The sequence below is a fragment of the Lampetra planeri genome, chromosome 37 (genome assembly GCF_965212315.1).
Source record: "Lampetra planeri chromosome 37, kcLamPlan1.2.h2, whole genome shotgun sequence".
Classification (NCBI taxonomy): Eukaryota; Metazoa; Chordata; class Hyperoartia; order Petromyzontiformes; family Petromyzontidae; genus Lampetra; species Lampetra planeri.
Window position 1 is genome coordinate 7,212,772 of NC_136143.1, and position 24,631 is coordinate 7,237,402.

Sequence of the window (24,631 nt, forward strand, 5' to 3'; positions counted from 1 at the left end):
GATGGAAAGTGACTAGAAAAAAACTTTATCGTGGCACTGTTTGAAATGTCACTTCAGTGTAAATATGGCATTGTAAATACCTTCGGCGTTTATTCCTTGTAAAAGTAATCAAAATGTTAATTGTCAATGTACATCTTGCATTTTGCAAATACGTCGTCACTTTATTAATTAGACTACCTGATTAGCGTCGCCTCAACCTCACACTTACGTCGCTGACAGGGTCATCATCCGTCCTCTCTCCTTCGCCTCCACCTACCCTGTAAATCGCTTTCATTGACATCGTTTCGATATTCGTTGTCGCACCTTGTCAGGAACGCATCCCCGACGTTAACCGAGGGTATTACTGTACCACATTATTGTTGAATGCATTCATTCATTCCTGACAGGAAAACTTCAGCTTTCTCCAGTGTATTTTATTTATCCAAGTTTATCAATTGCTCCAGCAAATAAAAAATCAGCACGCCCAATTTAAAAAAAGTGAAAACTTTACACGCTATGATAAAAAAAATTACATCGAGGCCAAACAAATCACGTGAAAACCTTTAAAGTGTTGTATAAAATTGGTTATAGAATTAAAATACAGTTGTTATTTTTAGTTTGCAGTTATATAGTATTATTAAATACACATTAGCATAAACACATTTTTTTAAAGTTATTACCTATTTTTTTGGGTGGTAATTTATTAAGATAGTAATACAAATAATGGACAACCCATCCTCAATCGACTCGCCAGATATAAGTTTCATAATAAACGTTTTTGGGTTAGATCGCGTTATTTATAAATGTGTCGTAACCCTCCACCACCCGACACGGCCAATCAGTAAAAAAGTGTCACGTTGACAAAAGACAAATAGTTCACAACTTTATCCCACCGGTGTGTTGAAGAGTGAATCCACAACATTTATATCGGGAAATGTGCCAGAATAGTTATCTTGGGTCGATTATGCTGGATGTAATTACCAGCGAAACGTCGTACTCACAAATTGTAAATGCTGTGGATCCACTCTTTAACACACCGGTGGGCTAAAGTAGTGAACTATTTGTCTTTTGTCAACGTGACACTTTTTTACTGATTGGCCGTGTCGGGTGGTGGAGGGTTACGACACATTTATAAATAACGTGATCTAAGCCAAAAACGTTTATTATTAATAACATTGATCGCGAAAGCCTACGTGTTAAACAGATATAGGTTTCCCCACGCCATGGTGATTGTGTGACCATACTTCACCACACTGGTCAGTTAGGATCAGGAAAGGAGATGGCCCAGGAACAGTTACGATATAACTCGCTATTGATGCTTTTCCACAGCCAGGAATTTATCTTGGGTCGCCGAGTTCACAGTGCAATGCGCTTGCTGCAATGCAAACCACTCCCTCCATGATTAATATACAAAGTTAATGTGGTCTGTTGAGCATTGTGGCTGACATCAGTGATGAAATCCCACGTTTTTACAAGACTTATTGCATGCACCTCCAATTAGCACGGTTTGAAAGAAGTTCAACGTACATATATGAATGCACATACAACTTTGATGGATATGAAATTACAGGAAAAGTAATCACGTTACAATATTCAATGTCTTTTCACCTAAATCCAACTTTGATAAATGACGATGTGACCTTTACCAACTCTGCTTGTTCAATTCCGACACGAGGGCTGCGGTGAATGGTAATTCTTCTTTTCCAATACACAACTGGGCTTTTAGGAGGCATCGGGTCGTGTTTTTTTTCCACTGCAGAAGCCGAGCCCGTGCCATTGACTTCATACGCAATGAATGAGTCCCAGACGCATTTAGATGACACGGTGATGCTGCGTTGACACGACCTCATGGCGCACTCAGTGACGTTGTGCAATGGACGCCAGGCCCTGCTTGGCCCCGAGCGCGATTCAGCCGCCTTGTGAGGTCACCGTATCGTGGTTTGGTTCTGTCTTTGCTTGCCAGTCGAAAACCATCCATCCACGCGCCGGCTCGGCTCGGATATGCCAATGGAAAAGGGGTACAATGTGGCTGTTCAGGTGCCGCAGCATTCTCCTACACCTAGCACTGCCGTATTTCCCTGTGACGATAAAATCAAGTTCCACCCACATTGTGTGTGGGGGGGGGGCACACGGTGTATATGGGGAAAGAGAAAGGTCCCATCCCCTTAGTCATCTTTTTTATTTTATCTTCACAAATTGAATAAAATGTGAAAATGTTTAATCTCTCGTATCCTTTTCCACTGGCACACCCAAGCTGAGCTAGCATGGAGCCCTCACAGCTTGGTTTACTTTTCCACTGGCTATTTGCCGAGCCTGGCCAGAACCAAACCTTGCTCCGCTGGCTTCAATGGACATCTGACTCAGGCTCGAGGCCTCAGCAAGGCCAGGGGTGGGACAAAACTAGATGCGTTCATTGGACGTGACATCAAACGCAGCTTCTGAATGTTTAGACTCGTTCGCTACGTGTGTGGTTGCTGCAATATGCTGACAGTCACGGCTTCTGCGTTGGGGATAAAAAAAACATATGCTCTGATGACTCCTGAGCTTCACCGGGCTGGCCCGGCACGGCCCTGACCCGGCTCGGTTCTGCAGTGGAAAAAAAAAAGGCGTCGTCCTTATGACGTTTGGTAACTCAGTTTTAATAGTAGTTTATGATGTACTCTGGGTAGATCTGATCAGAGTAAAATATCGCGAAGATCAATGGATTGTTCAGGTCGTCGACGGCACTGTCGTAGACGTTCACCAGGGATGCATCTTTGGAGGGCGTGTGAAGGAAACATGGGTGCATCCTGTCCGGGGGACAGCTCTCCCCAACAAGGACCCGGGCCAAGAACATGCTGTCATGCCCCACTGTGGAATTGCGGTGTCTTTCGAAATACTTGTGAGAATAGTAGGGATTCCACGAAAAATAAACAGCTGTGGATGACAAGAGAAGTAGCATTCGTGTGACACACACACATACACGTGGAACAAACATTACGTTTATGTTACATGTACAGGGTGGCCACGCAGTTCCTTGCCATTAAATATTGTTATATTCGGAACGTTATGCCCTCACAATTTGGGATTTGTTGAATCAGGAATTCAGTGGACGATGGATTGGGAGAGGATCTAAGATGATGTGACCCAAGGCCGTAATGATAATATATATTGGGGGGGGACACATTCCCCCCCCAAAATATTTAAATATGCTCAAAATGTCCCCCCCCCCAATATATTGCTATGAAATAGAATTCTGTTTATACGATTGTGGTTATGGTTGTACTAAATTAATCCCTAATCTCTGCCATTACATACAATAAAACTAAAAAAAGGTAAAAAAAAAACAGAGCAATGTAATACAATACACTATTAGACATTATTGTAAAAAAAAGTCCATCCGATGTGTTAGTGATCTTTTTAATATTTTAGGCAGGAAATTCGTTTTCAAATTTAGATATTTTTTTTTTCTGGGGAGGGGGACCCCCAGACCCCCTGGAAGGTTTGGTCCCCCCCAATGTTGACTCCATGGCAACGGCCTTGATGTGACTGCCCCAAAGCCCAGACCTGACAACATTCCACAGAGGGAATTATCAGGGAGATTGCTTTATACCTAAGATTGACTAATATTGAGGAGCTCAAAACAGCTGTGCGGAACTGCTTTTACGGTACGCAGCCATCCACGTGTAAGAATATGTCAAGGACAAGTTCGGCACGAATCCAGCTGTGTGCTGAGAATGGAGGGCAACACGTGGGATGTTATATTCTTGGTTCTTTCGGTAAAGTCACGTAGAAAGGAAATAATAAAATAATATAAATATAAATCAATAAAAATTCTCACGACGTTCGACTGCAACACAAGCAATCATCAGGTGAGAAATCCACCTGTGGAGAATTTTTATCGTTTTATATTTTTATTCTTTTATTGTTTCCCTTCTACGTGACTTTACCGAAAGAACCAAGAATATGAATCCCTGCAGTCACGAAAGCTTTACACGTGGAATGTTATCTTCTTTTCATGCAAAGGGACTTTGTTGCCACCCTGTAATATCCATTTCACCTCGTGAGCTTTCAATACACAAGTAGCGTGACGATTTCACAATTATGAATGCAAATGTAGGCAATCGTATCGTGTTCTTAAATATTTAATGGCCCAGGTGGCCAGGAGGCTCAAGAGGTCGGAGGAATGATCTAACACGGCTGAGATCCCTGGTTTGAATCTGGGTTGCCACCCATGCCTAAGCCGAGATTGCAAATGTTCTCTGGTCACCAAGGCCTGCACAAACAACCTATCACATTTCATTTGACTCGTATGTATGCATGTACGTTGAACTTCTTCTGCACCGTACGTAGCCAACTGTGCGAATCGGAGGAGCAGGGAAAAAGACAACAGACTAAACACAAAAACAAGTTCTTACGTTGGCTACATTCCCGGCTCTGGGAATTAAAAGTATCGGTTTAAATGTTAAATTATCATCATAGCAGAAAAAACGTAACTATTTGTAGAAATCCGAAAGGGTTATTCTTTTTATATTTCTTAATGTCAATAATCCCTGTCGTACAGTATTTTAGCATTTATCCTTTATTCTGTTGTGCCTTTATTCTGTTGAACTTTTGTGCTTACACGATGGAATTTACCATTTTCCTGTACTTATTCCAACCCAGATATCAAATAGACAAATATATTCATGATAGCAGTGGCGTTGTTAGCTCTGAAATGCCTTGCTCATGCCGCTGCTGAAGGAAGGGCTTCCCCTAGAACGAGATATAGAAAAGTCCCTCTATCGGGTATCTGGCTTCCTACACCACACGGGCCACACAGGCGGGATGATCCACACTTCACTCTCATCGCACGTAACATACCGATCAACGACTCATTTCCTGGCAGCGATTTAAGCCGCACCACCTCTACATAATAATAGGCTCAGTCAACCATTCTACACAACAAAGACTCATTTCCTGGCAGCGATTTCAGCCGCATCATCTCTACATAACAAAAAGGCTCAGTCCCTTTTACATGCACCTTTATATCAGCCGCAACTAGTTTACACAACAAAGGCTCATTCCTAACAGCGTGCTTGAGCCGCACCGAACCTCACAAAAATAATATTCAGGGCTTACCTTGGCTCCTCCCACTCTCAACCAGTATATATACAAATACTGTTTCTTGGAATTTCTCTCACTTGATACAGCTATCGTGCTGTGACGGTTCCACCTGAAGACGGAAGCTTGTGTTGCCTCCGAAACGTCGTGATTTTTATTTTTTATTTTACTTTTATTAATTTAAATGTTTTACCTACGTGACTTTACCGAAAAAACCTAAAAATACCGATCAACCAAACTGTGGTGTTACCCAATTATACTGCTGCGTATAAACGTGCACCGTTGTCTCAGCTGCCGTGATCGGAGATCACGACTTCGACATTAATGAAGAGCGCGGGAAATGCAAGAGGTCATTCATATTCTTGGTTCTGTCGGTAAAGTCACGTAGAATGGAAATAACAAAATAAAACATAATAAAATAATTCTCACGACGTTTCGGCCACAACGCAAGCAGCCGTCCTCAGGTCTCCCCGACAGACCCGGTCTTCACCTGAGGACGGCTGCTTGCGTTGTGGCCGAAACGTCGTGAGAATAATTGTATTATGTTTTATTTTATTATTTCCATTCTACGTGACTTTACCGCAAGAACCAATAAGATGAATCCCTGCAGTCACGAAAGCTTTAAATCGAAATTTAGGTCATTCATACTGCACATTTTCACTGAGGGAATGCAGAAAATACTTGTGCTTTCCATCCGTCACTCTTACTTTCATTTTCCCGACCATATATTGGTTTTATTTAGTTTTCCTACATCATAACTGGGGGGGGGGTATAATTGTTACACTTGCTTTGGCCGGTCTTCCATATATCGACGTTTTTCATGTACCTGCTGTTGTTGAAAAATATAAATGCAATTAGTTATGGAAAATCATTGGGAGAAGAAATCGTACCCCTGCCAAGTCGGAGTACATTCCTGGAGTAGCGTGAGTCAAAATTTCTGCGGCAGATGGCATTTAATACGTTTGGTCTTGTCTTGTGAAACAGTCGCTGTTCATTCACGTTCTCTTTGCCGTTGTCTCTTGCCATCTTCTCTTTTTTCCTGTAGGTAGAAATGTTATTGGTTACATACGCAGACTAGTTGGTGGTTGCAGGATGGGTAGTGCATTGGCTGGTACGTGAGCTTTTGCGGTGGTCTCACTTCTTTGTATAGAAGAATTCTATTATATTTTACAAACTGAACTCTCTGATTATTTTACAAATGTAAGGTGTTCTATGTTTAAAATCCAATGCTAAAATGGAAGGTGAGGCATACAATCCAGTCGGCTTTCTTTACAGATATAACGAGATTATGGCAAGATTAGATTCGTGCTGTTTACATTGCAGATGCTAACATCGAATACAGTGTAGACATCATTGCAAGTAAACAAGCAAAAAATTACGACAACATTACCAATTTTACAGTGTTATAGCATTCATAAAATACGTAATTTAGGGATTTAAAAAAATACATGTTTTTAAGACAAATACACAATTCATTACCCCACATTAACAGATATTCAACGAAAACTTTTTCACGAAATACGGATAAGGCATCGTGTAACACTGCCTCGATTCTGTAACGCTTTCTGACGTGTGTTTTCGCTCGGAGGATACTCTTAGGTTTTTTCGGTAAAGTCACTTTGGTAAAAAATAAAATTAAAAGTTAATAAAAGTAATAATGGAAATAAAATAAAATAATAAATCACGACGTTTCGGAGGCAACACAAGTCTCCGTCATCAGGTGGGACCGTCCATTATTACTTTTATTAACTTTTACTTTTATTTTTTACCTACGTGACTTTACCGAGGAATTTCACGAGAAGTGGAGCGCCATTGTCGCTCTGCGAAATGGAAGATAAGAGCCACCCCCGTCACGTTCACGCTGTTCTCACGATCCTCCTGCACTCGGGGCAGTAAAAGTAGTCCGATTTTTGAGAGAGAGAGAGATATGTATGTCTGTGATATCTGTCTGCTTATATGTCTGTCTATATGTCTCTGGTTCTGTGTTTTATCTCTCTGTCAAATTTAGCATTCTCAGGAAGAACGTAATCAACCAGGTAGGGTGTTGACTGTTATGTTATCCGACTCTCTGTTGTATTACATTACATTTCTAAGTATACTAGATTTGTGTTTCTATTTCATTTATACCTGATGATGATTGCTTGTGTTGCAATCGAAACGTCGTATGCTAGTATTTAATTTATTATTTTATCTTTATACGTGACTTTACCGAAAGAACCAAAGAGTAATTCCTGCAGTCACGAAAGCTCCAAATTAAGTTTTAGTCTAATTTTGTGTTTTTTTTGTTTGTTACACAGAAAATCTCATTTCAGCCAGTTGCCCAGCTAGTTTCAGACACAAAGGCGCACAGCCACTAACAATAGAGCTCTACGCGGGTTCGGTTTGTGCGGTTTCGCGTAAATGCGGCTCGCCTATTTCTATCCAAAATTCGCTCGATGTGGTTTGAATTCACTCATGTGCGGCTATGCGGTCCAACGTGGGACAACATTGTGTGTGTACTGCGCGTGTGTGTAATGTGTGTGTGTGTGTACTGCGTGTGTGTGTACTGCGTGTGTGTGTACTGCGTGTGTGTGTACTGCGTGTGTGTGTACTGCGTGTGTGTGTACTGCGTGTGTGTGTACTGCGTGTGTGTGTACTGCGTGTGTGTGTACTTTGTGCGCTACTCGGCAGGCAGCTGCCTCCTCGTGCGGTTTCACTTTGTGCGCCCTCGTTTTTGGAAAGCATCTATTACCGCATAGAGGGAAACCTGTAATGTAACATATCATACGTACAATGCAATTTGTGTACGTAAAATTTCGATTTAAAGCTTTCGTGACTGCAGGGATTCATCTTCTTGGTTCTTTCGGTAAAGTCACGTAGAAGGGAAGTAATAAAATAATAAAAATAAAACATAATAAAATAATTCTCACGACGTTTCAGCCACAACGCAAGCAGCCGTCTTCAGGTGAAGAATCAAACACTGCCAAGCTTGGAGCGTATATTTAAGCTGGGTTGGAGGTGGAAGAAGAGCGCCTTGACAAAATAAATTCCTCTTGATATGCAAATTCTTTTGTCAAGGCGCTCTTCTTCCACCCCCAACCCAGCTTATATATACGCTCCAAGTTTTGCAGTGTTTCATTCTTCACCTGAAGACGGCTGCTTGCGTTGTGGCCGAAACGTCGTGAGAATTATTTCATTATGTTTTATTTTCATAATTTTATTACTTCCCTTCTACGTGACTTTACCGAAAGAACCAAGAAGTTGTGTACGTAAGGCAAGTGAATTCCAATGGGCTCAAATAACTACTGGCTCGGCAACAGAGCACAAAGGATCTTACTTACGAATTGAAGGCAATGCTGACGATTTACCTTTGGTATAGGTCCCAGAGATCGGGGTTGTGCACCCTTTTGATGCTCGAAATGGTGAAGTATTTTTGGAACATTTTTGTATGGAAGGTTTTAGCCACAGTATTGTACTCAGGACTGCACTCGTTCAGCACTGACATCTGTTAAAATCAAGAAAAAAAAAATGTATAAAGAAATGTATCTTGCGTCCGAGTTCAAACGAATTGTTGAGGATGACAAGACTATGAAGACGGTGCATACACATTGTGACACATTGCAAAAGTTTTAATTTACCGTATAGTCTTGCTCATAGCTGACTTTGAAGAGCTGCGGTATTTTTTCTTCTGCCGCAAAGCTTAAATAAGAAACAAAACATACATTTTGAAACGGTGCACTACATCAAATACAGTCGGGCCAGGTGATAGACAAAGTGAAGGTTGCTTTTTCATTGCAAGCACCTTTGCTTTGTGACCATTGTCCCGGCCTCCGCCGCCCTCCTTTGAAACTCAGGCCGTCGCCTGATAGGCCGTTTCCATTTTGCTGTGCATTCATGCATCTCTGCAGCGAGAAAACAACCGTCATCGCATTCTCTCATGTCCACGTAACCTTGCTGGCTGGCAATGGACGCCAGACCTCACACAAAAATGAGCCCCAAAGCGCAGGCCTGTTGTTTTGTCACGAATGAATAAGGGTTAGGTAAGCCGTCCACCCCCCTCTCCACGTGGCATTTGTCACGGGCATCCATGACTCTTCTGGGTGGCCCAGAAAGGTTGGCCTCGTGTTGCCAATGGGACTGTTTCCAAGGTAGGTCTCGTGGCAACACGAAGCCTACATGAGGCCTACCTTGGAAACAACCCTATACAATATTTATCCATCTCTGCAAGCATCATAACCGCACTAATCGGGTGCTAGAAGGGAATATGTTCGACCTCTCAATGTCGTGTTTCTAATTTTGGCACGATCACCGCTGTCACTGCAAGGGCCTCTTCATACTTGGTCGATATGCGCGTTTTTCACGTTGTAAGTGGAAAATGCCAGTGTGGGCTTGGGCAGGACTCGTCACTCAAATGAATGACAGCCGGTGGACGAGTCTAATGATGGCGTGTTTAGCCAAAGGCAAGAACATGTAAGAGTGGGTGCTTAATTTGTAGATGGGTTGATTAAATCGGCTCGTGTGCAGGCGCTCTATGGATTGTTGCATTGCAGGAGCATGAGAAAGGTCGAGGGCCTTGAGGCAGGCCTTCACTCAGCAGTGGGTAGATCATCACTGATGATGAACTTAATCCCATCAGCAGAGTTTGAGCAAAGTCAAGGGAGAGGCCATAGTTGATTTGAAGTTACCACTGACCTGTCAAATCCAGCAAGCTGTCTTTGTATTTAATTACGACACAAGGATTTTGGGCATAAACCTCTTCAATTTTGGCACTTGTCAGCTCGGTGGTGATTCCCCAGGAATTCTGAAGCATAATAACAATAACATAAATCAGGGGTGGGGAACGTCCGGCCCACAAAATCATTTCATCTGTCCCTGCAACGGCAACCGCAGGCGGGACTCGAAATTCAATAAATCTAGGAGCAAACCTGGAAAAGCAGTTGCGAGTAGCAACATCATCAATACCAGCTAACGTCACACGCCTCACCAAAGAGAAGCAGTTCCAGCCATCACATTAGGGGTGAGTTAATTAAATGTTTGACCAAATATAACAGGCTAATTTTTAAGTTGATAATTTTGTATGGCCCGCGAATGATGTTATAAATATCCAAATGGCCCTTGGCAGAAAAAAGGTTCCCCACCCCTGACATAAATGAACGCAATTTTCTACATGTGCCTTTTTTTGCAATTGTGCTTTTTTGGAAATGGATTATATTTGCTTTGTGAATACTAACTTCACCGAAATAACCAAAGAGTAATTTCTGCAGTCACGAAAGCTTAAAGTCAAGTTTAATACTGACGTGCTTGGAATGTTGTTCATCTTTAGGTCTATTTTTATTCACTGTCATAATTTAATTAAATGTCTAAAAAAAAACATGTACAATGACATTATCCAAAACACAATGAGATCGCTTTGACGTGTTTAAAGCCACTTACTTTTCCAAAGGTTAATTTGTTGACATAAACTAGTACCCTGTCATAAAGTACTGCACAAATGCTCGTAGCTGTGTTGCGTGCAGTGATTGTGCGAGCCATGAACAATCATGGCACTAATCACTCAAAGAGTTCACGTTTAAATTAACAACAATCGTATCGCACCTTTTCTCCAAATGTGACCCATTCCTCATAGCTGTCCTTGGAGTACCGCACCCAGCGGTCCACTGACGGTACTGACAGGCGACGGACGGACCTGGTCTGTGGACCGTAGCTCTTCATGGTGTCAAAGTCCAGGTATCCGATGAGCGAATCACTACAGGGGCAGTCATAACAGTTATGGCAGGTCAGACAAGTAGCGTTGGTTGACATCGGGCCTGGTGCGAGGAATGCAATAGGCCAGTGTTCTTCACTAATTTGCAAAGGGGGAGGGAGGGCACTTTCGCCGATAAGACATCATCATTTTGAGGGCCGCCACACATTTGAAACCATTGGGGTTTGACTGCACGATGATGATGATGATGGGGGGTGTTTTCACATTTGTGTATTGTCGGGGTCTGAACGTCAGGGGCTGCACTATAAAGGACACCAGGGGCTGCCAGTGACCCATGGGCCTTACAATGAGGAACACTACAATTGGGTATTCCTGTCAAATTTCTCCCCTTTTTCATAGCCTCAGCTCGCCTGCTGCTGCAACGTCTATAAACTCGATAACTAGGCCGCTGCGCACTATCAATGACAATGACCAATTCACAATTACGCAACGCTAAGATTGAGTGCGTGTACAGCCGGAGCGGTAGCGGCATGGTTATCGCGCTGCCGATGAACCCCTTCGCCGACTGAGTTAAATTGATAACCTTGGCCAACAATGGGTGTCGAGTGACATCTGAGCCGTGCTAGACTGGCCCCACCAACACGCACCGGACCAGCGTGGTGAAGTATGATCAAACAACAGCACGCAGGACTGACGCAGCTTTGCGGAGGCATTCATCCGGCAGTGCATTGACAAAGGCTTCAACTTGTTTTACGTCGTGTTGTAATAACGTTGAGGATGCCAATAGGTAGCAAAATGTGAATTTAAAGAGAAAAACTGAAAAGTTGATGTATATTAGAATTAAATAAGCGTCACATTGTCTATGTTAACATAATCTCCCTGGTTATTATTGTTATTTTCTTTAAACCTATCTACGTGACTTTACCGAAAGACCCAAGAATATGAATATCCCTGGTCTTTAACCAAATCAAAGAAAACCCGAAATTCAACCAATCGCTTGCATGAAAACAAGCCTTATCTTCCCCCCCCCCCCAAGCACAACACCAGGTCAGAGTTGAGCCTTATATCAATGTCAACCCTTACCTTAAGCGTTAACCCTCACATTAACCTCCCCCTTAGCTACACAACCACATCTTTATCTTAACTAATGCTCAAAAAACCCCTGTCACTCAATCCTCAACCGACAGTAGCATCTTAACCGTACATTATAACTATAACTGTAATCCTAACTCGAACACGACTTGGGTTAAATCTGTTTGGGTACCTTTCTGTTGACGTGAGCCTATAGCTGTGATTTTGTGGCCTACTGAAGGCTCTCTCAATTGCTTCATTCCGCCTGAGATTTTCCCACCGCCCGTCCTTAAGAATTTGCCACAAGTAAGGCGATTCTGAGTGGTAGTCAGAGCAACCTGCAAACAGGAGAGTACACACTGGTTAGGCCACCTTGTTGCTAAACATCTGAGACATGTTGGAATATGGCCAGTGGCATGGCCGAGGGGTAGCACGTTTGGTGCTGAGGTATGTGGTTCGAGACCTGTGGCCACCCTCCTTAATGCCTCGCAGTGGACATTAACGATCCCGTTTATATTGTCTGCTAAAGAGTAGGTCTTGCGCGCCAGGACTATGGTCCACGTTTACAGGTCGGTGCTACATACACTTTATGCTGCGTAGGGATAGTTGCCCCTGGGGGATCCCCTAGGCTATATTGGTGGAGATGTGATGGAATGGTCGAGGTGAGTTGTAATGTAAGGTGCTTTGAGTTTCTGAGGCATTTAAGCACCCTGTGAATTGTATATCCTTATAATTCATATTGTATATCTGTGGTTTAACTCTTAATAATAATAATGATTTACTTTTCTATTCAGGAAAGTCACACCTCAGTCGTAGGATGTTTTCAGCCAATGAACGATAAGATGTGTTATACCACAAGTGGGAGGAAACTGGAGTACCCGGAGAAAACCCACGCGGGCGAGGGGGCAACCCTCGATCCCCGTACAGATGAAAACAGATGGCGATTGGTCCGCTCGATGCACTGCCTTCTCATGGCGAGCCAGGGGTACGGCTCCTCCTCGTCGCCCACGAGAAGGGAGTTTCACAACATTCGTGCGGTGATCCACCAACCCTCGCTGCTGCCTCCACGGCGCTGGATCACGGGCGGCCACGTGCGCTACGTAGCCACCACCGCGTAATGGGAGCTTACCGGCGGGTTTTGTGCATTTTTTCTGAGTTAAGTACTGAAGGCAGATGCCGGTGTGGGTCGCACTTGAAGAACTCTCTTCCTCTGAATCGGAACACGTGGATATCTACACACACAACAAACACAATTTGATCCTTATGGAGGTACCCCGGGGTACCAAATAATACAAAATGGGCCGAGGCAATTCAGTATTTTATTTCTGGGACAATATTTTTTCCAGGGGTGTACTTAACCCTGCGACTGGGGTACCAATCAATCCGAAATCGGTGCCACTCCGCGATGTCCAAACGCAGCGGGGACGATTGCGCCGGAACCCTGAACGCTCGCACGCACCGTGGTGGTGCATCGTGTACAGCTCGTCGAGATGAGTCGATAGCCGCATCGCCGACCATCAACAGACTAAAATGATTGCATCACGGACATTATCCAAGAGCCGGGGTACTATGGGACCCCGGGGTTACCGCCATAAGGTTAATTTCAATAAATCAATCGTCCTTGGAAGTTACATCAGTACTGTATTTGGCTACAGGACTGTGAGAAATTACGACGGATTTGGGAGGCCTTCATCCAGCAGTGGATCGATTATTATAGTTGATTATGACAATCAGTGCAGGTAGGTCTTGCAGGTGAATGTCCTAAACACCTCTGTATTCGTTTATTGTGTACAGTATATTAGATTTGGCGGTGAAGCAGTAACACATTCCTGTGGAGGGAGCTGGTAGGAACGTTGGGTTGCTCGGTCAATGGCCAGGGTCAACGGCGGCGTGGTGTATTCCGCAAATATGCCCGACTGTGAGGGCGGGCACAAGCCGGCGTGAGTAGGTTAAACGTTGAGTTTTATAAGGGCACCACGGGGTGACGGGGCTTGGGGTCCAGGGTTTTGTCTTCAGGCGGCTTCTTGGCTTCGGCTTGAGGCGAACTGCCCTCTGCTCTCAAGATCCCACCCTTTATACCATTCCCCACCAAGGGGCGGGGTTCTGTAGGATCACAGACAAACCCCACAGCCCCCTCCTTCGGCGGGTTCCCGACGGTCGCAACCGGGTACCCGATACCCGTACCCTACCCGATGCCCGGCTACCCATACCCGGCCAGGTACGGGTACCCGTTTGCGACCCTGGTGCGGCCGGGTACTTGTACGGGTAGGCCGTGAGTCACTGGTGAGTAACCGTTTGTCACTCATTTCCCAACGTCTTGTCTCTTCTCACAATTCAAGTTCCTAGAATCAACCCACCCGCGCCTGCAACATGGCTTCATCCCAGAGGTCGCAATCAGGTACCCGATACCCGTACCCTACCCGTACCCGTACCCTACGGGTAGGGTACGGGTACGGCCGGGTACGGGTACCCTGCCGTACCCGTTTGCGACCCTGGTGCGGCCGGGTACGGGTAAGGAATCAAAACCCGTTTGCGACCTCTGCCCCAGCATGCCCACCACACATGTTTGCTTAATGCGAATGCAGAAGTGAAACCAGGAGTAAATGAAACAAGACGAATGACTCTAGTCAAAGTGTGTTATTGTTTTTTTATTTTATTTTAATACATTTGAATCTTACCGAGCAATAGTCCTCTGATGACGTTGAGCCTTCGCAATGGAACGGCATTTTGAGGGTCATTTTGGCCTCTTCGGCTTGAATGTCTGGTGGCACTTGTCTTCGGCAAATGTCATATAACCTTAAGCCTTTGACGACAAAAACACTTCGATATTTTTAAGTTGCTACGAGAGCAAAGAGCAATTGTGACATCAATAATTAATCATTCATTGGACTACATTTTATATATATATAGGCAGCATTTAAGGTCGTTTTGTGTATATAGGAATGGCACCCAAATGATGGATCACACCCAATAAGGAGGCCACTGAGGATATGCAATGGTGCTGACGATGTGGGGAAGCCTTCGTCCAGCAGTGAAGAGATCATGGCTGATGATGATAATTAGCTATAGGTCGATCTTGATGGCCATCTAGTTTCACGGCTGTCCAGAGTTTGGGTTTATATGGCGAAATCTGACCCCATTATCTAAAGCTGATCATGGCCACATTTGTTTTTCTGAATTCGTTCAATAAAAAAAGACCCCCTTACCTCTCAAATTCATTGATTTCACGAGAGGAAAAACTGAACCGAGTTACATAGCCATATAACCCCATAAGGGATACATATTCAATTCTGATGCTGAGATATGACGATTAACAAACAGGCTTGTCATATGTCAGTTCACAAAGTATTGATGATACAGTTCATTATATTTTGTTTAAAAAAGCAACGTTTTTCAAGTGCCTTCCTAGAGAAAGGTGAAATATTAATATTGATTTTACCGACATATAGATAACATGCGAGCACTTGTACAACAGCTGTATGAAATCCATAAGAGTTTTTTTTGGTGTTAATATATAAATGTGTCGTTAAACCCACCACCACCCGACACAGCCAACTCGTAAGGGTTGTCACGTAAACAGAACGTGTCAATTCGTCACTAGTGTAGTAACGCTTATGACTCGTTCACACCGGAGTTGGAGGCACACTTGTTTATTCAACACCACACGTTGTGACATACACACTGAGGGGGTATCGGCCCCCTCACCCGTCTATCTGAGGACACACCTCTAGGCTAACCCTAGCCTGCCTCTGAGTCCTCCTCTAGTGGGCTAGGGGAGGCTATCTTGGCCCGACACTGGTCAGTCGGGCCCGGTACCCAGAGTCCAGACCAGCACTGGCTCTGGCTCTGGTACCACGCCACTGGCTCGAGCCTGCGCGGTCCTGATAAGGACGGCGTGCCAGGGGGAGACCAGGGCTCTATCTAGGACGTCTTCCGTCTCCTCTTCTTAGCTCACACAACACTCCCGAGCCCCTCGATACATTCCCCTTTTATACCCAACCCCTCCCTGAGGGGTGGGGCCCCGGGGGATCATAATGACCGAATCGACCCCCCAGGGTGTCTGGCGCGGACGTCGCAGAGGGCACCTGCTCGTGCACACATGTAGCCCCGCCTACTGTGTTTGTTTACCATAGGCTGCCATGCATAACGGGCTCTCTGTAACAGCCCTACATCACTCCCCCCCACATAGCATGCAGCCGTCCCGGCTGCCAACATACAAAATTTTACAATAAAGGTGCCTTCACCCCCTGACGTGTGCCTCACTATTTTTGAACCATAACAGGAACCAGAACAAGACACAACAACAAGATGAGAAACAACCCGTCGCACCCCCCCGAATAAATACGAATTCCGTAAAAAAAACAGCTTATATACAACCAGCAGGGAACCCACCCCGCACACACAACAAACGGTGAACCCAACATATGTACATCCGAGGAGCGGGAAACACACCATCCACACAACAGCCAATAAACACAACAGCTATGTACACATTTTCCGGCCTCACAACAGTTTGCGCATTTTAGCGCGCGTCCTTGCAGCGGGCCCCTCACACGGGGTAACCCCGCGTGGCGGACCATCAGGTGGCGACTGTCCGTCTTGAGGTGAGCATTCCTCTGACTCCGCGTGACCCTCGGTATCCGCAGGAGGGGTGATCGGGCGTGAGCCCGTCACTCCTGATGCCCCTGAAGGTGGCACAGCCGGCAAGGCATTAGGTGAGAGCGACAGAGACGGACCCAGCAAGTCGGCCGACCCCCCACACGTTTGGCCACGCGCGTGTGAAGTGGGGTTGTGTACCGCAGCGAAGGGTTTTAATCTGGAGGGGTGCACGAACCATCGCCGCTTCCCCCACTTGATGCGCACGCACTGCGGACGTAACACCTCCACCACTTCCACAGGGCCCCGCCACGGCCGCACAAGTTTAGAGGAGGTTGCCAGTGGCACCTGGGGGCAGTGCAACCATGCCTTGTCCCCCGGCTTCCACTGCAGCATGTGCGCTCGACTCAATCTGAGGCGCTCATTTGCCTTCTGACGGAGGTCAGAGTTTTGCATTGCAGCATCCCGTGCCTCGGTCAATTTGTCCAGATTAAATTTAACGTGGTCAGCCAGATTAGTTTTTCCCTGCGGCACGGGGATCCGCAACTGGGCACGAACAGGCGGGTCTGGTTCTCGGCCGTACATGAGGTAAAAGGGAGAAAACCCCGTAGCCGCATGGGGTGCCATCCGGTACGCCGCCAAGACCCCCTGAATTTGTAGGTCCCAATCCGTTTGCGAGTCCGAAACTTGTTGTGATAACATGGACGAGATGGTGCGATGCAAACGTTCGACCATCCCGTCAGTTTGTGGGTGATATGGGGAGGTCCGAATTTTCTTTGTGCCCAGGAGATCGCAGACTTGTCTGAGTAGTTTACCGGAAAAATTTCTGCCCTGGTCGGTCAGCAGCCTCTCCGGAGCACCTTTGTCCAGGACATAACCCTGAACAAAGGCCTCCACGATGGCTGCTGCCGACTGGTTGGCCAAAGGCCAGGCCATAGGCCAGCGTGTAAAATACTCGACACCCGTCAACAAATATCTATTCCCTCTGGGGGTGGCGGGGAATGGTCCCAAAATGTCCAGAGCGACCAGCTCGTTTATCCTGGACACTTTGATCGATTGCAAGGGCGGGTTAGACTCCCGTGCCGGCGGTTTGCGTTGTGCACATTGAGGGCACGATCCCAACAAATCCCCCACATCCCTCGTCATGCCAGGCCAGTAAAAATCAAGTTGCAGCAAGGCGAGAGTCTTTTGGGTCCCCAGGTGTAGGAGGCGCTCATGAGCGGCCCATACCACCCTACCCCGCAACCCAGTAGGGACAACCAGCCGATGTCGACGTGACTTCCCGTCCCAATGCATTAGCAGACCTTGGCACATTTCCCATGCGTCGGAACCACCTCTTTTTCCCTCCGCCGCACCGCCAACGCGACGTCGCCACCCGAGGAGGGAGACATCCTCCATCTGGAGGCGCCCCCATTCAATGACGGGCAACCCCAACAGGGAATCTTTGCCCTGTTGTTCGATCGAATTAGGAACCATTGCATCGTCGTCGTTGGCGGCCGCCAAGACAGGTACCGATGTGTCCCCTGGAGGCCTGCAACGTCCAGACCCCAGGAGGCATGCACACTCGGAGGTGGTTGGCAAGCGTGACAGAGCGTCCGCGTTGGTGTGGCGAACGCCCTTACGGTATGTGGTTTGGAAATCGTAATCCTGGAGGACCTCCAACCATCGGGACAATTGTCCCGATGGCTGTTGAACCCTCAGGGCGTACTGCAGTGCCGCATGATCTGTGCGGACGGTGAAATGCCGACCGTACAGATATGGGCGATACTGTTGGACGAAATGGACAATTGCCAACAGTTCCCTACGGGTGACACAATACCGTTGCTCCGCTGGAGACAACACCCGACTGCCGTACGCAACCACATGTTCCACGCCGTCAACCACCTGGGAGAGCACGCCCCCAATACCCGTGTTGCTCGCATCGGTGTCGAGCAAGAACGGTTTTGAAAAATCAGGGTAAATCAGGGGAGGAGCGTTTACCAAAGCATCCCGAAGGGAGCAAAAAGCAGCCTCCTCCTCCTGACCCCAGCAAAACCGAACCCCTTTAGATGTTAAAGCATGTAGGGGTTTGGCGATAGTCGCAAAATTAGCGACGAAGCGTCTATAATACGACGCAAACCCAATAAAACTCCTAACCTCTCCCACTGAGGTGGGAGTCGGCCAGGAGCTTACACACTGCGTTTTGGCGGGATCGGTAGAAATACCTGAGCGCCCCACGATGTGCCCCAAATAACGCACCGACTCGCGTAACAAATGGCATTTTTGGGGCTTAAATTTCAAATTAGCAGCCCGCATCTTTAGGAAAACCGCCCGCAACCTCTGGAGATGTTCCTCAAAAGTTTTGCCAAAGACAATGACGTCATCCAAATAAATCAGGCACGACTCCCATTGCAATCCAGCCAAAACCAATTCCATCAACCGCTGGAAAGTTGCCGGCGCTGAGTGTAAGCCCATCGGCAACCGGTTGAATTGAAACAGGCCGTGCGGAGTACGGAAAGCAGTTTTAGGCTTTGAATCATCGTCCAGAGGAAGCTGCCAGAATCCCGAAAGTAAGTCCAATGTGGAGAAGAATCGCGCTCCCGCCAAGGCGTCAAGCGATTCGTCCATCCGTGGGAGCGGGTATGCGTCGGCAACCGTAATTTTATTAAGGCGCCGAAAGTCAACGCAAAACCGCAACGAACCGTCCTGCTTCTTAACCAGGACGATCGGCGCTCCCCAAGGGCTGTTGGAGGGAGAAATTATGTCGGCGGCTAGCATGTCATCAACAGCCGATTTGACATGGTCCTTTTCGGCGGGACTCAACCGAAAAGGATTTTGGCGTATTGGCGCGCTGTCACCCGTATCAATATGGTGACGCAGCAGATGAGTGCAGCCCAAATCGTATTTATCCCGACTGAAAACGTCGGAAAATTCCCTCAGTAGTGTCTTAAGACGTTGGCGCTCTAAATTTGACAGGTCCGTCGATCCCGCGCAAAGCGCCTCGAGCCACCCTTCATCGCTGTCTGAATGTGGTCGCGGTGCAGGGGCAGCGCCGACATGACTCGCGACGGGTTCCTCACAGGGCACCGGCGTTGCGTGAGCAAGCACGGTCCCCTGTGGGACCACCACCGTCTGCGAGCCCACATTGAGGACCGCGATGAAGGGTTCTCCATCCCCTCTCACTATGGTCTGGGCCGGGAGTAAATTAGGTCCACTGACCCCGGCCCTAGACGGTCCCAGCAAAACCCCTTGAGCCCCAATGCCCTTAGCGAAGGGCCGCCGAAGTCTCAAAGGAATTAACATTTGCGCCCCCGGAGGAACGCGCACCGTTCTATCTACGAACGCCGGCACCGTCGCGAACGCCGTCCGGCTCGTAGCGGGGGATGGCAAAAACGCCATGCGTCGGCCCGATGGGAGCTCAATGCATCCCTGGTCGATTAATATCCTAATCGGCATTTTGGCCAGGAAATCCGTCCCCAGCAGGCACGGAACCGCCAGCGAGGAGGAAACAAAAATCGGCCCAGATAATTTAATATCCCCGACACAAATTTGGGCTCGAATTTGTCCGATGATGCCAAGTGAACCCCCGTTAGCAGCAAAGAATGGCACATTAACAGGCATCAAAGGACGGCTCTGGGCAGGGAGAATGTTATAAATCAACTCCGAAATAATGGTCGCCGATGCTCCTGTATCGACCAAGATGCGAACCTCCACCCCATCGATGTGACCCACAACGGCCGACGACCCCGACGACGCGGCTACAACCCGATGGGCCAACACGGACCACTGGCTGGGTTCAATGTGAGTACCCAGAGCGGTGCGTGTTGTTGCCATGGTACGCGATATTGGCCCCCCCTTCGCTGCGGTGTTTAAGTGTGCGACGGGCGTGTGCGTGGGCCAAACGTGAGGGGTGCCGCGACTCGCCGGATTATGATGGTGGAGCTTGTGACGAGGGCCGGCGTCCCGTTGAGGTGTCGTCCCGCGCTGCCGAGGAGAGCGGCACCCCGAGGCGACGTGGCCCCGGATGCCGCAGTTGTAGCAGCGTGGAAGCGCTGGTGGCGACGATGGACGTTGTAGATGGCTTGAACCGGCCCGGTCCCCCCGCGCTCCCGCTCCGTGCTGCCGTCGATGGTTGATGGCGCAAACCTCTTCCGCCGGGAGGGTGGCCGCAGCGACGGCGCGCCCACTCGCCGCCTTGCTGGCCTTCCGTCGTTGAGAGGACAGGTTTGCGTGGAGGAGACGGGCCGCTTGGAGGGAGCACATTTCTGCATCGTCCTGTGCGACAATGACGATGTCTAAGTCGTCCGCCAGCAAAAGTATCTTTTCTGTCACCATGGCGTCGATCCCCTCGTCGTCCATTCGTGGAAAGGCTTCCTTTGCCAGCGCCAGGAGGCTTGTACGGTACGCCAGGGGCGACTCCTTCGTCCCCCGCTGGCGATCGTAAAAGAGTTGACGACAGTCCGATGGTGGCCCATACACAGCGGACAGCACTTGCATCGCCTCCCGCAGCGTGGAACGCCTCTCCTTCGTTGCCGATGTTAGTGTGGCGAGGGCGTCGCTGTCGAGGAGTGCTGGCAGTGCTCGGAGAGCCTCGGCGTCTGTCCACTGTGCCATCTCCTGGTGAGCGAGGAAGCGCCGCTGGAAGCCGCCCCAGTCGCCCTCCTCGCCCACAAATTCTTTGAGTGGCGGCAGTCGCTGATGTAAGGCAGCGGCTGCAGAGGACGATCGCGCTCCCTCGTCTCCCTCACTCGACTCAGCGTCGGCCCGAAGCAGCGATGGCATCGCCGGTCGCACCCGTGGTGACGCGGCAGGTACTGTACTCCCGCCGTTGGACGCGATGCTTAGAGCGGCCACGCCCTCAACAGCAGCTGCGGCGATGGCGGGAGTTTCAAAATGTTGCTCCGTTGAAATGGCGGGAAGGCGCTGTGGTCGTTGGCTGCTGTCGCCTCGTGGCGGTCCCGCAGCCCCCAGCCGTGTGATGTTATCGAGCATGGCGGCTGCGGCGTACAGCAGCTCGGCCAGCTTCGCGTGCGCCTGCCTCAGCCCCTCCGTCGACGGCTCCCCTTCCTCCAGCTGCTGTGGCGTGGATGCACCCAGCCCCGGCTGCTCGATGGCATCTTCAGCCGTCTCGGGCTCTCCAACTGCAGCGGTGTCCTCCGCTCCTGGTACTCCGACTCGAGTCGTCCGGCGTGTATCCATGTTCGTACTTTGTTTCACTTCTGACGCCAGATGTAGTAACGCTTATGACTCGTTCACACCGGAGTTGGAGGCACACTTGTTTATTCAACACCACACGTTGTGACATACACACTGAGGGGGTATCGGCCCCCTCACCCGTCTATCTGAGGACACACCTCTAGGCTAACCCTAGCCTGCCTCTGAGTCCTCCTCTAGTGGGCTAGGGGAGGCTATCTTGGCCCGACACTGGTCAGTCGGGCCCGGTACCCAGAGTCCAGACCAGCACTGGCTCTGGCTCTGGTACCACGCCACTGGCTCGAGCCTGCGCGGTCCTGATAAGGACGGCGTGCCAGGGGGAGACCAGGGCTCTATCTAGGACGTCTTCCGTCTCCTCTTCTTAGCTCACACAACACTCCCGAGCCCCTCGATACATTCCCCTTTTATACCCAACCCCTCCCTGAGGGGTGGGGCCCCGGGGGATCATAATGACCGAATCGACCCCCCAGGGTGTCTGGCGCGGACGTCGCAGAGGGCACCTGCTCGTGCACACATGTAGCCCCGCCTACTGTGTTTGTTTACCATAGGCTGCCATGCATAACGGGCTCTCTGTAACAGCCCTACACTAGTACAGCACTAGTGTGTAGTATATAGTGTAGGTTTCAGTTTGGTGTTTTAACATCTTAACACAACTATTTTGTTGCCAAAAAAAGGGGAAAACTTATTCTCACATTTTGGTACTGGCAAAGGAGATCCCATGATGTAGATGCTCACCCCAGCTCTCATTACTCTGATAGTGGCTTTGTCTTTGTGCTGTACGCCTTTTGGCGTCCTCTGGTCTAACACCTTTTGAGACTAGGCTCCAAAGAAAGCTGTCTCTGGTGTGGACCAATCAGTTTCAAAGACAATGCATATACTGTCAGAGTATGTTTTTTGTTTGCATTCTTACCACAAGTATCTGTGGTTAATGCAGACATGATTCCTTGTAAAAGGTTTCAGTTTGTTTTTTTAACATCTTAACACCTGTTTTGTTGCTAGAAAAAAGGGGAAAACCTATTATCTAGTGTAGTGTATAGTGTAGTGTACTAGTACAGCACACTGGTGTGTTGGAGAGCAGTGGCGGCTGGTGATATTTATTTTTGGGGGGGCGCATGTTTTTTATTTTATTGAGGGGGGCAAATAAATATAAAGCAGTACCAAAAACCATTTTGACTACTTGAATATAAATTTTGATGATCTTTATTTACATTTCAGACCAAAAGAAGTACCAAAAAGCATGTTTCCTACTTGAACATAAATGTTTCTCTTTTATATACATTTCAGACCAAAGTACCAAAAAGCATGTTTCCTACTTGAACATAAATGTTTCTCTTTTATATACATTTCAGACCAAAGTACCAAAAAGCATGTTTCCTACTTGAACATTAAAACGTTAGTTTCATGCTATTATCAATATGGCTGCGGCTACTTTCATGACGTTTGCATTTGTCAGAGAGATGTTTGAGGTCTCTTACCCCCGTCGTTGTCCACAAAACTTCAGTGCCGACACTTTGAAATAAAAGACAGGGAAAACAAAAAAGAGAATTGCTAACATCACATCCAGCCAGCCACCTCCGTTTCTCATAACAAGCGCGGGTGAAGCTTCGTGTGTAGCTTCGTCCTCTGTCACTGGCCTGCTGCTGGATTTGTAAATCGGGTTGGTCCGGTCCGAGATCCTTTATCTTTTTTATTTCTTCCAGCGAAAGCCTTGTGAAAGGGTTTTTTTGTAAATAAATTACAGAATTTGGATGAACTGCTGCCATTGTTTACACAAAAAATTTGATCAGCCTAGCAAGTGTCGAAGTGGTGTCGCCTGCGCACTCGCAGTAGTGGCCCAGAGCGTAAATTTGAATGACAGGTGACGAGAACCAATCAGATTGGATAAAATAACATGTATCCAATTCTGATTGGCCAGGGACGCAACGACTTGCGCCCCGAGGAGAATCTTTAAGAAACCAATTAGAGACCAGCTTCAGGTCACATGCTGTCCGAAAATTTAAAGTCTCACATAGACATCCATTTGTCCGGCGCCCCGCATGAAACACATTGAAAAACATAGAAAATAGTTGACCGATTAAAGCCAGTTTTTATTAAATGCTGATGCTTTTCTTACTACCAGCCGGCACATCGTATGAAAAAAATATTTTATTTATGTATTTTTATATAATTTTTGTAATTGTATATTCTTGAATCTTGATGGGGGCGGCGCCCCTGCGCCCTCTATTGACGAGCCGCCACTGTTGGAGAGCCAAGCCACACCATTTACAATCTGAGTACGACGTTTCGCCAGTAATTACAACTAGCCTCATCAGTCGACAGCCAAATCTGGCAATCTGAGTACAAAACGTCGTACTCAGATGGTAAATGTTGTGGCTTGGCTCTCCAACACACCGGTGTGCTGTACTAGTGACGAAATGGCACGTTCTGTTTACGTGACAACCCTTACTAGTTGGCTGTGTCAGTGGTGGCGGGTTTAACGACACATTTATATATTTATGCGATCTACCCCAAGAAACCTCTATTATGGATATTGGTCACGAAAGCCTACGTGTTAAGCCGGATGAAATATAAAATTATGCCACTATTCTTAACAAAATATCACGTAAGCCGAGGTAGCTCACTCATTTGCTGATGTCAAAGTCTCTCTTACCTTGAGCAAAATCTTGTTCGTAAACTTCAACCAGAGCATCCAACGTGCTTGTCCGTCAATGAAGACTTAACCATTCCAAATGACCCTTTCAAACGCCCTCTCAAAAAAGACTTGCAAGCACCTCACGACGATATGTGTCTTTGTCAGGGAAATTTTGACGTTCCTCCGTTGACGCACCCGAAAACACAAACACGGATGCTCGGAAACAGCTCCGACGTAGACGCTGGGAACCCCCCACCCAGTGCGTCATCGATATTTACCTTGAGAGAGCTACGTGTTAATGTAAAATTAGGTTAAATGAGTTTATAACGACACGTAAAGGCGGCGAACACTCTTAATCCACACCAGCATTTAAAGTGTGTCATACAAAAACAATT

General features: G+C 47.4%; 2 protein-coding genes and 1 long non-coding RNA gene across 6 annotated transcripts in view; 1 reads left to right on the plus strand and 2 right to left on the minus strand.

The window, feature by feature from the left end:
• The window catches only part of LOC144731004 (uncharacterized), a 39,029-nt gene that overhangs the window by 6,383 nt on the left and 8,015 nt on the right, over positions 1-24,631 (plus strand). The window contains exon 2 of one of the 2 annotated variants that reach the window (XR_013587885.1): positions 10,667-10,767. The exons of the other annotated variant lie outside the window; for it this stretch is intronic. This is a non-coding gene — a long non-coding RNA (uncharacterized LOC144731004). The remainder of the gene's footprint in view (positions 1-10,666; positions 10,768-24,631) is intronic. 2 annotated transcript variants of the gene reach the window in all.
• Positions 393-24,461, minus strand: LOC144731002 (protein mono-ADP-ribosyltransferase PARP11-like). Of its 3 annotated transcripts, XR_013587883.1 has the most exons (13): positions 24,255-24,461; positions 23,080-23,113; positions 14,494-14,618; positions 12,945-13,047; positions 12,009-12,153; positions 10,636-10,786; positions 9,733-9,841; positions 8,843-8,942; positions 8,679-8,739; positions 8,409-8,545; positions 6,845-7,785; positions 5,952-6,100; positions 393-2,895 (listed from the first exon to the last, which is right to left on the minus strand). XR_013587883.1 is itself a non-coding variant. In XM_078611949.1 (12 exons), exons 3-12 carry the CDS (start codon positions 14,551-14,553, stop codon positions 2,618-2,620), a joined length of 1,293 nt encoding a protein of 430 aa, XP_078468075.1. In that variant the 5' UTR covers positions 14,554-14,618; positions 23,080-23,113; positions 24,255-24,444; the 3' UTR covers positions 393-2,617. The 3 variants fall into 3 exon arrangements, 2 of the variants coding, with proteins under 2 accessions (XP_078468075.1, XP_078468076.1); XM_078611949.1 differs by lacking the exon at positions 6,845-7,785 and having other exon boundaries at positions 24,255-24,444; XM_078611950.1 differs by lacking the exons at positions 6,845-7,785; positions 23,080-23,113 and having other exon boundaries at positions 24,255-24,444.
• On the minus strand, positions 15,450-22,192 carry LOC144731003 (uncharacterized). The gene is made up of 2 exons (XM_078611951.1): positions 20,315-22,192; positions 15,450-16,500 (listed from the first exon to the last, which is right to left on the minus strand). Exons 1-2 carry the CDS (start codon positions 21,587-21,589, stop codon positions 16,486-16,488), a joined length of 1,290 nt encoding a protein of 429 aa, XP_078468077.1. The 5' UTR covers positions 21,590-22,192; the 3' UTR covers positions 15,450-16,485.